Below are 13601 nucleotides of genomic sequence, written 5' to 3'. Positions count from 1 at the left end.
GGTTCAACTCCAGCTTAGCTTTGGCTTTACTGACTCCATCCCTACATAAGCAGGCAATGTTCCTGCATCTTCCCACAAGCCTGCTCCTACCTCTGTGCATCTCTTTTGTGCTCAGGCTCACTGGGGATCAACAAGTTCATTCAAGACAGCATTCTGCCACACTTGCTCAACATACTACATACACACAGCAACAGCCGATTCTTTATGCTCTGAGGCCATCTTTGACAAAACAGCTCTCCTTGGCCCCTGGACCCTTGAGGGCACCTTCCTGCCAAGCAGGTCCCTGAACAGATCCAGATCTGCTCTTCAAGAGTCTAAGACTGTAATTCTGCTGTTCAGCTTACTCATTCCTCTTGAGATCTGAAAGTCAAGTCACATGGTCATTTGATCTGAGGCTGTTCTCAACCATCATCCAACAGATCATCCTTGTTATTGAGGGTAGCATCTCCCCTGTCTGTAACTGTGACACTTTCATTAGCCACATATAGAAAGCTTCATTTATCTCCTCATCTTGCTAGATGATCTGTAGCAGGTGCTTACTACAAAACAGGTGCTGATTTGTCCTCCGATCCTTACCCACACACAATTTACTGTTTAGTTTTACTTCTTTCACCCTTCTTAATCAAAATCTTTATATAAATTATATATGAATATTACATGAATATAATTTCATATTTATATAAATTATACATGTAAATTAAATTGTGTGTATTATGAGTAAAATGAATTTTATATAAATCTAAGTAAATTTACATGGTAATTTTAATGTGTTTTTTTTTTTTCTTTTAGAGCAGCTGACAGGATTGCAAACTTTATTCTTAAGGGGAATCATATGATTTTAAGTATTAAGAAGTTCCTTGTGCACTTTTGTCCATGGTTGTTTTAAACTATGGTATACAGGTCTTTTTATTGAATAGGCTGCATTTGCTTGATGCAGGACTTTTCTTTGTACAGTCACTTGTTCCTAGGTAACCATCATTTTTTAACTGGTGATATAATCTTCCTAATCCTAATTCCTGAAGTCCAGTGGAGAACATATTGCAACAAAATACTATCATCCCTCTCAAGAGCTTTGGGCTTTATACCTGGCAGAAACCTACGAAGAAGGCACTTATGTGGTTTTCCACATCTGGGGAGGGTACTTATGCACGACTGCATATATCCATTGTGTGATTACCAAGATGAACGGACTCATCTCCTGGTTTCACACAAGATCCAACACAAGGGCATTTGGCAGGCCCATGCAATGAAAAACGTGGAGCTGACAGAGTGGAAATTAGATTATATTTATCGTGAAACTCAAAACACAGGCTGTTGTTTACAAACCAGTGCCATGACCTAACAACTCCCTGCCTGCCTCTCCTCTTGTCTTTATGCATCTCCTCTTTCTAGCTCCTTCATTCCCTTGTGCTGCTGGCTCCAGTGCTTGTCAGACCTTTCCATGAGTCAACGCAATTCACAAAGACAGTTGAATCCAGAAAAACAACATTTTCTCTGGGATAATGAGTTATATCAGCTCTCAGTAAGCTCTGATGAGTAAAGCTGGCTACAGAAATTATCTGAAGCATGAAGGCAGGGGAGGAGAAGGAGTAAAGAGGAGCAGAATAATCTTTCAGCAACAATAAGGTATTAGACTGGCTCCCTGTGACCTGTGAAGCTGCAGCCTAATTGGAAGCTTATACTGGCTTAAAATCTACCTGCAACTGTAGTCTAATTAGAAAGCAGAGCTGTTACTGCCAATCAGGAGGAAAGTTGCAAGACCCCACCTACAAAGCCTGAAGCCAAATCATCCTGCGCCCAGGTCACTGAAACCAACAGACACAGAGAGCATGGGAGAAACAATCTACTTCCTGCACAAGGGACATTTGCTTCTGGCACTGTGGGTGTCATTCTGTTGCACGTTTTCTTCATTTCTTTTACCAAAGTCCACAAGTTCAGAGATCTCAAAGTGATTCACGAGTTTGCACAAATGTGCATAGTAGGAGAAGGAGACGGAAGGTAAAGGCTGGGTTAGCACAACAACAACAAAAATAAGAGAAGAAAAGTTTCTTCTGTTTGAATGTGATATACGTGTTAGTCCTTCATTCATGGGAATTAGTTAAGAGAAACCAAGAGCATGACAGAAATGCTTAGTTCATATTGTTTGTTGACTTTCTCTAAAATAGTACAGTATGTCTGATTTGTGTTTATACATGGCTAGCTTTTCTTTGTCAAGGGAGTTAAAAAAAGGTTTGACTTAAAATACAGCAAAAAGCTGTTATATCCTGATAACTACTTTTTTAAATAGACAAAAGATGAAGAGGAAGTTTTTATTTGTTTTTGTTTCTGTTTTTGTATTGTTGTTGTGTGTGGGTTTTTTTTTTAAGCAAAATTCTGAAGCAGCAACAAAATACTCAAAAATCCCTTGGTAATCAACATTTTGGTGCATACGTGTTCCACACAAAATATTAGATACATGAAACCAAGCATGTCCTCCCAGCACTGCACAATGCACATGTTCCTGAACCAGCACAGCTACCCCAGGGTTAACTCAATAACAGGTTGAGAGCTGAGCCTCATTTCCTACTTCAGGAACATGAAGTTAGCTGGTATATCTTTGGGTAGTCCTGCCTGGTGTACCTATTGCATTGCCTTGCAAGTGAACTATAAATTGTGTGCATTCATCCATTTTTTCTGAAGCTATGATTTTACACTATAGAATAGATTGAAAGTTTTAGAACCTATTTCCTCATACACAAACCAAGAACTAAATGCATCTTTCCTTTCATTTTCCTTTCATAACATTAAGGACAATTCCAAAACCATGCAGAAGGAGAGACGGAAAGAGAATTTCATTGTTGTGCTTTTATAAGGCCAGTGTATTTCTTAATTATATCTCCACAAAGTAGCCCTGATACCAGGCTTTCCCCCTCCCTCCCCCCCAAATGTGGTAGGACAGGTTTAAAATATCTGGGGAAAAAGTAGACTGGAGCTCTCACAGCTGTGTGGTAGAATATTTGTCTTCTATGTTTCTACTGATGCACAGAATCTGCTAAATATATTTATATATTTTATTTATTTCAGAGCAATATATTTATAGCACACCTCAAGCATAACTAAGCTGCAGGGCATGAAGGGACCCTTTGTGACACAAGCACTGCTACAAGAGCATTAGAAGATTTCCCCATTTGGAGAGCAGCAAAGTTGAGGCAATGTGGCCACTACCTACATAAACAGAGAAAGCTATCAACACCCAGACCCAGGCTTCTCCTCAGAAGACGGCTTGCTTCAGAAAGAGACCCTGAAGAAAGCAGAATGCTTTCTATGTCAATGACAAAAAGGGCTCAAGCTCTTGCATGGAAGTGGGAGTAAACGAAACTGACACAGTAAGTACACAGACTGAAAAGAGGGCATGGGAAGAGGCACATATCCCTTCCTATGAGGGTTGCCCTGTAAAATACTTTTGGACAGATGCAAGTGCTAGCTAGACTCATCTATTACACATACTCCCATTCATACCTCCTCCCACCAGAGTAGCAAGTAACTTTTGATACCTAGGCCACCTGAGCTTGTGACACAACTGACAACTCTGAAGAATGGCTTCTTGGAGGAGACAGAGGCCTTTAAGAGGGAGGGTACATGGCAAAAAATATTGCCTTTTTTTTTTCCCCCTTTTTCCAAAATAACGATGTAAAATGCAAATCAAAGTTAAAACACATGATTTAACTCAAGTTTTCTTGCTTGCTAATTTTAGCTACAGTTAAAATCTGATTAAAATCCACCTACCTTTGGACAGAAGCAACACATTTTGGAATGAAAAACTGCTTTGCATTTTAAAAGTTTTTTATATTCTAGTGGTTCATGTTCTTTGTGGATTTAATTTCTGAATGATGTTCTATAATCTCACAAAAAAAAATTTAAAGGGGATTACACTTTCAATTTCATGAAGAGATTGGAAGAAAGGAGGAGAATTGTGGATGTTTGTGCATCTGAGGCAGCAACATCACCCATGCAAGATTCTGAAATTAACACAAACTTCACTTACAAGGTAAAACAACACAAATGTATCCATTCCCATATCCAGCATAAACATATAAACCTGTTCCATCTCGAATAAATCTAATCACGTAAGTAACTGCCTCTTCACAACCTACATACTTGCAAACGAAGTTAGTGTGACCCTTAATACACAGGATTTGCCTTTTCAACATACCTATATAGAATGCCGGGAAAGGGAACAAAATAATCCCAGCCAGGATACCCCATCCTCTCTCCTCTTAGAAAAGAAACATGCCTTACTCAACATAATGAGCTTGATAACGACTTGTACAGATACATGTTCAAATTATGAGAGGAATGTCTTAATTAAAAAATCTCACTGTTTCCTTGACATAGTTGTTCATTAGCTCACCATGACTTAAAAAAAGTTTAAATCTCAGTTCATTCTAAGTCTGTTCTGTAAAATAATATAGTTATATTATTACTGTAGCTTTTCTTACCATTAGCAAACATCAATGATTGCTGCATCAGCACGGACTAACAGCAAAAGCACAGAAAGGAAACATAAATTACATACCGAGTGGCAAAAGGGTTAGAGCTCAGAAATCAATATTTAAGCAGACAGGACAATTTCAGATACTGCACATGAAAGAATGTGGAGAGGGAGTATCGCTTCACTTTTTTTTATGGCTATTATTCAGCTTCCTGAAATTCACCTCATCTCACGTAAGGTTGTGTGTTTTGTTTTTGTTTTTTTTTCCTTGTTTTTATAGAATTTACCTCTTCTACTGTTGGTGTTACCATTGTACGGTGCACAGGTAATTTAGGTATTTCCAGTTGCACAACAGGTCCTGAACTACAAGTAGGATTGTGAATGCTTTTACTCTGCCATAAATTCAAAGTAGCTCACAGCTTTGCTTACACTTCCCCAAGAGGCATCATGTCTGATGTGACTCAAGTGAAAAGTTAGTACAGGGATGGGGAGATAGTCCCTCAGATCATGAGGTACCCATCCACAAAGGGTTACTACAACACCTTGACCTCTGCCCATCCATGGTATTTCTGGAGATTATTGCTGAGCAGTAATCTACATCAGCAACCACTGGAAATTACCAATTATATTACAGTCCCCCCGCTCCCCACCTCCATGTTGTCTTAACACTTCTTTTTTCATACACCATCATCTTACTCCTTCACTGCATTCCCCAACAGGGTGTGGGATCTATTTTTAGCTTTCCTTTTCTAACCAGCAACATGATTTCTTTTCCCTACTGCTAATCTGGTTTCTAGTATATCTCCTGCAGGCCATCCTGTAGTTACATTGTTGTTTCAATCTGGCATTCATTGGACTACTAAAAAATGATACATAGGTGAGTGGGATGGAAAAGCAAATAATAAGGTTTCCAGTCAGGTCAACCTACAGAAATGTCAAAGATAAAGAATAGAGCAGCCAAAAATGTGTGGCTGCAGTAGGAAGGAAAAGAAGGAAACCACCCAAACCTACACCAGATAGGAGAAGCCATGTAAACACAGAATAAGTACATGTACACTACTTGGCTTCTGTGGAAGAGTCCAGCCAAACAGTGCCAAACAGAAGGGACATAAATCACTAGATATGCTTATACCATGCCATGCTTTGTGGGCAGGAGCAAGTGAGCTGTGCCCATGCTCTGAGCCAAATGAAGCCCCATGAGAAGCAGCACTATCTAAGCTCATGCCTGGCCCTCCGCTACGCTACAAAATAGCCAAAAATCCAAAGGCGAGGTAAACAACTGTTACCTTCAGGAGGAATTAAAAAAAAAAAAAAAGGCAGACTTTGAGAGAACACAACCACAGGACAAGGGCACAACAGCAGTAGGCAGACAGTACTCAAAAGCTGGGCTGTCTTGCTCCTCTCTATTAAGGGAAGTAGGGAGAAACCAAACAAGTGCTATTCCTCAGCCACGCTTCAGGCTTCCAGCCTGAACACTGAACACTAAATGCCTCAATCTGCAACACCTTCTAAGCTGACAACATGCTATTCAAACTCTTTTTCCCTCAGCGCTGAAAGGCTAGCACTATACCATTTTGCTTTTTGTCCACCCTTCACAACACTATCAAGATAGCAACTTCAGGTAACGCCACTTACGACATTTGCAGCTCCCCCATGCAGCAGCTGACTTCATAAACACCAATGAAACTTTTCCACTTTCAGCCTGGGCTTTTTTGTAGCAGTGGTAAGAGCTTCCCAGAAATGGTCACAATGATGGGCTGTGTGATTTGAATTTTTTGTGATGCTGACCACACTGCACCACGCTGCAGGGGGCTGCATCACGGGCAAGAATGCTGATGACTGCTGTGGTAACGCCAGCACATGGTAATGTTTGTAACTTTTGGCACCAGCATGGCAGAGGTAGATTTGCCCAAGATTAACCTACTTCTTTGGAACTCTGAGGCAAACATGTTTTTCCACCTTGCTTTAATTTGTTACCCCAGATTCAGAAAAACTAACATGTTTCAGATACTCTACTAGGACAAAAAGGAGAAATGAAGGAATGGTTTTTCGGAAGGCAGCATTTTATGCAGCTTCTGTTGGTTTTCCCTATGCTCAAAGTAACAATCTGACAGATTCTCAAATGTAACTGAGACCTATAAAATACACTCATTTGAGGTATATAAGCAAGTAAAAAGTGAAGTTATTCAAAAACAAATTAGTTTTTTTGGAAATCAATATTTCATGGAAGAAGAATTATGGTTGAACAAAATATTTTAACTTAAAAGGGAAAAAAAAAAGAAACCAAGTATTACTCTAGCAGCTGGCCTTGAAGGTAAAGCATACTTGCTGTATTTGCACAAAATAATCTTTTTGAAATGTTCTTTCAGTACCTAAAGGAAACAGAATAAATCCATCTGTGTCAATGAATGGAAAAACAGCACACACATGTTACTTATATGAGTCATTTCTATTACTACAAAAACCTTACTTTTACTAATCCTATGTCGAAAGTTCCTGATTAAAAAAAAAAAAAAAAGACAGATTATCTAAATGTACAAAAGCACTGCATCAACTGTAAAGCGTTCCCTGTGCCCCTCCTCTCTCCACTTTATACCAAATTAAGCGTGCTTGAGAACAACAGGGAAACCTTGGAATTGGTCAATACATTGATTAATGCACTGTGCATAGCAAGCCAAATAAGATCAGGATGTTTACAGGTGTACTTTTGGTGTACATTAATTGCACTGCACTAACAAGGTAGGCTGCTTTCTGTTAAAGATGCTGCTTACAAATAATACAGACAAGAAACCAACCATAAGGGTTTCTGAGTAAGAAGAGCAGTAAAATATGCTCTTTCTGATAACAGAAGTACATCAAATTATTTAGGCTCTTTAGTATATTGACTACTTAAACAGCACACAAATACCAGTTAACATTTGGTATCAAGGAGTGAGTGTATGAAGACTGCCATGTGAAGGAAGACAAAAAAAATAATAAAAATCTCTCAGTTTAAATTAAGCATATCTACCCCATCACATAAAGCAATTTAAAAGGAGGAGAGAAACAGAAATTCTTAGCAGCCCCAAACACAGATCCAAGCTTTTACAGTTCATTTCATATGTAATGATCCAGATAAGCTTTCAACGGTCAAACTTTAAAACCGCTACCTTCCTGAACTGCATTTGCCAATCCATGGATCAGTAAATAAATTCCCTTGTGCACAGTTTCTCTGATCTATTACCTTTATACTAGCAATGCAACCCATACAGCTGCTAAACCTGAGGAAGTTAGTAGTAATCTGCTCAGTGGACTGGTAAACTTTGTTAGTCTGTCTATTAAAATAACAAGACACCAAAAGTGTTCTGCTTGAACTTCACTCTTCTGTAGTGTAATACAGCAAGCTAGCTGGTGTCTCCATGGAAGAGCTCAGGAAACCATGGTGAGCTTAGTGTTCTACACCTATTTGCAGAGCTCTCTTCTTTCAAAAGCCTCAAGAAACACATGGCTTTCACCAGGCATTGCTACCCCATTAACATTTGTCTTATGGCAACCATTCATACCCATACAATTTAAATTTATTCATGGGTTGGTGGTTTCATTTCTACAGGAGAAAAATCAGGTTTAAGTGAAGTAAAAGGCCAAAAGTCTCATCTATACGACCTACACATTACAGCTTTCCTTCCTGAGCCATGTTCATACAAAAATCTATATTAAAACACAAATTTCGTGACCTTCTAGCTCCCCTCTCTCATTTATACACTTCATGAACATGCTGGTCCTGTACAGAAATTCATTTTGGGTCATGCAGGTGACACAAAAGCTATTTCGTTTCTGTAAAAGGCAAAACTTAAATGGTGCACAGCTGACCTTCCAGATCACAACAAATATCTCAACTCTAATCGTACAGGAAAATTAAAGTCACACGCAAATTTAAGCATGTAATTCTTAAATTTCTTTCAGGCGCCCCAGAGGTTTATCTGACCCTTGTACCCACCCACAACTCTTTTTACAGCCACACAATGAACTGGATCAACGAACTGACCTGTTCCAAATCTTTTTTTTTTTTTTCCTGAGTTATTATTTTTAATTCACACCAGTTCCTGACCCAATTTGCTGCACGATCACACACATGTCAGAGCAACTGGGAGCAGGCAGCAACCTGAGAATGCCTCTGGGAATGACAGGATACGGAAATGAGCAGCCACAGACATTCTGCCTAAAACCCATATAAAAGTAATTACCATGAAAGTGTGGCCTAAGATTACTTGTCAACACACTTCTTCCCATTTGCATTGCCCTTCATAGTGTATGTTCTCCATTCTGAGTTAACCATGCAGTCTTCCACTAAGGAGCCCAAAACTTCAGCCTAAACCTGAATCTTCAATTTTTTATCGTTCAAAGCTGTTAGGTTCAATACTTATTTATTTCCAAAGAGCAGTGAGTTTAGTTTTATTCTTAAAAATGGGCCAACATGCAAGGTCATAAGTGATTTCTGCAAAGTCAAAATTAATCCCTGCAATATTCTTTGCAGTAAAGAAATAAACTTTGCATTTGTGAAACAATCTAATACTAAGGCACATCTGTAAAGATTTAATTTGTTCTCCTTTCGTCATGCTAAACAGTAAGTGCAACTAAGGACTTCCCCTACTATGCCTAATTTATTTTCCCTGGATTTCTAGAACACAAAATTGCCATATATCTAATCTGGGAACATTATCCATCTGAAAGATCGGAAATAAGATGTACATCTCAGCACGCTGCTATTGTCCACTATAATTTAGACATTCCTCAAATTGCATTTGTATCCAGGAGGGTAATAGCCCTCACATTAAAAAAGCCCTTCATTAAGTGGCTCCCCATCATGCAGGCCATTACAGACTTTCATGCCCTGACCCTGCATAGCCTTAGAGTTACTCTGCTTTTAATAGGCAAAACAAACCCTACCTTCTCTATCTAAGGGTAAAACTATCAGTAAATATATTAACATGGATAAAACCACCCCTTCACAAATCCCCAGTGACATACGAAAACACTATTATTTATGTTGTCTCCTACAAAATGAATTCATACACACATTATAAATACTTCCCTAATACAACTGGAAAAAATCCATATCAAAATTAGATTTCGTCTTAACAGCAATCTCTAACTTCTATCTTGTACTGTACAATAAACTTCTGAATACATCTGAAAGCATATGCTTGCTCTAAAGGGCTCGCTTCAAGACACAGAAGATGTCTCTTCAGAATTACAAAGACCATCAGGTAAATACTTCGACTACATTGTCATCACTGTGTCTACAAAAATGTAATACTTGCCTCACACAAAAATATAACCTTGTCTCATACAAAATGCAGATTTCAAGTTGTGGAACTATTTCTACACAAGGAACTAGATAGACAGGCCACTGAACCTAGAAATTATGATGTTGGGAGAAGAGTGCATGTTTTAAAGGTGTATGCACACTATAAAAGTATCCAAAAAAATGGAATGGCATGGAGAAGGTGATTAGGAATCATATTTGCTCACTTTCTGTTGCAATACAAGGTATCAACACACATCAACTAGAAATAGCATGTAAAACAATTGATAAGAAGAGATGCTTCTTCCCAGAATTTGTAACTAGTGTTGGCACTGTTACTGAAGCCCATTGTAAGTTGTACAGGAACTTACAAAGAGTAAAACAAAGCTGTCAAGGAAAAACATGAATTTGTTGAGAGCATTAAAAATAAAGACTGTTTCTGGTTGAGTAAATTCCTAAATACTGAGCAGTTGGAAACTGGGAGAGTATGCTAGGGAATTATTATTAACACACAGTCACCTTTCTTCTACAGCCCTTCCCTAGGCAAGGTCTAATGGCCACTCTCAAAAGCAGCGGATCATCAGCTTGATCTAGCACAGTCACTTGTATATGATCTTGGACAACAGATGTTTTCCAAGCTTTTAATAGGTAATCCAAAAGGTTTTGCCATGTAAGCTGCAGTTCTAACCATTTACAAGTTGGTATTTAAATCTGTACGCAACCACCTGCCTTAACTATTCATTTTATTTCTAAATTAATCAACACGTGCACTTATTTTTCCCATAATAGGAGTTAAGTGGCTTTTGCCTTCACTCATAATTTGTGAAATATAATGTAGGTCAGTACAAAAAAAAAAACAGAAGTTGCTTTAATTACTCAGAAGTAATTATACTTGTCTTACCAATAATGATTACTATTACTACACCTGCAAAATGCTTTCCATTATGACAAGCTTTCACATTTTCACAGCACTCCATAATATGTGCCATTAGGTCTGAAATTTCCTATGATTGATCCTTCTCCAAAGCAAAACATTGAATTAAAACACTTCCTTAAATCAAAAGAAAATCATGAACTCTATACCCACATTTCTCCCTTTTTCCATTTTAACCTGTCTTTTTCTCCTTGCCCCCTACCCCTAGCCCCCCTAAGACTTTCTGAATGTACTAAAGACTAAAAATTGACATTTGAAAATTGAGCATAATATTCTATGACTACAATGATTCTGGGTGAATCTGGTAAAGTTAGAGCCCTGAAAGCTGCACAGTCAGCATAAGGGCATTACCTTTTTACAAACCGTTAAAACAGTGCTCCTGCAGAGATTAAGCTGTACTGGAACATATATTTTTCCACCTAAGGGCAAGGCTAGGACATTGGATTGGATTCCCAAGAGATATAAGAGATGAAGACTGTAAACACTGCAAAGGATGTCCACAGAGAGGACTTCAACACAAGAATTAAGAGGCTTTGTGACCATCTAAATGATTATATAGCCTGAGGAGAAAAGATGGGGAGACAACGGACTCCACCCTAGGACTTCAGTTTCTGCACTGCTCTGGGAAACCCATTTCTCCTCTCATTCGCACACTGCACAGGAAAAGTGGGCTAACTCTGATCCCTAGGAGATCCCTAGCTTCCATTAGAAGCTTAGGAAAAAAAATAAAATTCCGGCAGTAGTTTAATTTTACCTGTTCCTTCATTACCACATCTTATTCTACTTGGATAACTTCTTCTTGAGTAGTGCTGCCTAACCTCAAGTTTCAACAGTAATCAGGAAAGGTGGAAAAAAATGCATAGAAGATTATTACATACAGTTATTTCCCTTCTGCTTTTGCTTAAACCCTCCTACTGCTGCACTTCCTGCAAACCCACCAAAGAAATTCAATGCTCATCTCAGAACTGTTACATTCTTCGATTTAATTTAAAATTGAAGATTGTACTACTTCAAACACAAATGAGGGATACAGCATAGATTTGCAGTCTTAAAGTGGTGAACTTCTTAATGGTATCTCATCAGATGAGACTGTTTGCTCACTTGTAGTCTGGAATTCTAACCAAAAGAAAAAGCAAAAATCAGAGAACCACTTTTGTATCTGTTTTAGATCATCTCCAAAACATTATACTGTCAGTTTTTATTAAGCAGCCACAATTTCACAGAGATGCTTAAAAAAAAACACAAACCAAACCAAAAAACAAAACAAAACAAAAAAACCAACACTTCCCCCAGAAGGATAGGAAGCATAGGAGATGGGTCTGTAGCAGAACTAAACAGAATTCAGAGAGCACCGTGTCATTTCCTTCTGAAGACTGTCTATGGATGATAGGTATGTTGTTTTGGAGATGCAAGAAGAAGCTATCTTGTCATTTAGATTCAATCAAAACAAAAATCCGCAAATTGCTGTTCTTCCTATGCAAGATGTACCTGAAGTCTGAGAATACCAGATTGTGGATTTTTTTTTTTTATTTTTTTTAATTTTATTTTTTTTTTAACAAAATGGTGCTTCCACAGCAATTAAAATATCCACAGCATTTTAACAGAGCACCTAACTCCGAAAAACGTAAACTGAAAAGTGACTATTTTTTGCCTTCCTAATGGAGATATTATTTTGAATTTATTAATACAAGACCATCAGCATCATGAAGGCAGATGCTTCATGGCTTAAATTCTTCCACACACCAACCTGAAGCACCAAGCACTCCATTAAATAAAGCATGGAGCTTGCTTAATACATTAACCTATTTTGTAAGACACAGGGCATGATAACAGCAGCTCGTGTCAGTGACTCCAAAGTAGGGGGAACCCAACTATTTAGCAGTTAAAAAGCAAAATTACATATACTAACAGCCATTAATAATCCAAAATAATACATAAAAAGCAGTGAAGAAATGGTGAAGAGGTTAGGTTACTTCTGTGTGGCAACATTTCCCACTCCTCCTCCACACATATCTCACTTCACAAAACCTTTTAGATACAAATAAAATAGCCATGACCTTTTTTCCTCCTCTGCATGATTAATTACTTAATGTACTATTAATTGGAAAATGTAGCTGAATTTCAAATGCTTTCATTTTCTCAGCATATCATGCTGTCTGGGAAGCACCGATTAAGCTGTTCATCAAAGGTGAGCACGCAAGGTCATGTAGGCTGTACCTCTTCAGTTATTCATTACCTGTCCTAAATACTAATTAACAACAGCAATATTTCCATAAATCAAAGCTTTTCTGATTACTTTCAGATGATGAGCAGTTTGGATGGGGGAGGGGGCCACAAAGATAGTATGGATTTTTGCATGTATCCTTTATTCTAATGCATGCCTGAATAATTCAATCAATACATTAGCTGTCATTTAAGACAGAATTTAACCATGAGTCAACAGGAATTACATGCAGAATAAAAAAGTTAACACTTCCTTTCCCTCTTCTTTATGTCTCCCCTCAACCCCACTTTAGAAGGGGGATTTCATCTAAGGTCTCTCAATTAACAAGATTTACTGTTATAATTATTAGTTTTATTTCTTCTTATTACCACCATTACAAAGTTTAAATTGGAAATCACAGAGCACAGCCCTGAGGCCATATTCAATGAGGTTCTGAAGTTTTTAATAGAGAAGCTTCCTTCAGTGTCCCTGGGGTCTCTCACCTTGAGGCATCTCAGGTGGCAAATAGTGAGGCTCTTGAGCGCTGACATGTACCCAGTCAAAGTCATCATACAAGTCTTGATGGTAATCACAGGGCCCAGGACCATCATCAAACGTACATCCCCCTAGGGAAGAAACATGTTATTAGTTACAAGTGTATGGTTATTTAAAAGCAGAGATCTTTCAAGATTCATGCCGAGGTGTTTGA

At 38.3% G+C, this 13601-nt stretch overlaps 1 protein-coding gene across 12 annotated transcripts in view; it reads right to left on the bottom strand.

Annotated features, from left to right (window-relative positions):
• The window catches only part of PTPRK (protein tyrosine phosphatase receptor type K), a 418597-nt gene that overhangs the window by 316221 nt on the left and 88775 nt on the right, over positions 1–13601 (bottom strand). For all 12 annotated transcript variants that reach the window (XM_068677477.1, XM_068677480.1, XM_068677479.1 and 9 more), the window contains exon 2: positions 13396–13518. In XM_068677477.1, the coding sequence (XP_068533578.1) occupies positions 13396–13518 (123 nt within the window). The remainder of the gene's footprint in view (positions 1–13395; positions 13519–13601) is intronic.

Source organism: Anas acuta, chromosome 3 (assembly GCF_963932015.1).
Source record: "Anas acuta chromosome 3, bAnaAcu1.1, whole genome shotgun sequence".
Taxonomy (NCBI): domain Eukaryota; kingdom Metazoa; phylum Chordata; class Aves; order Anseriformes; family Anatidae; genus Anas; species Anas acuta.
The sequence above is the reverse complement of the archived record's forward strand: the minus strand, read 5'-3'. Positions and strand labels throughout refer to the sequence as shown.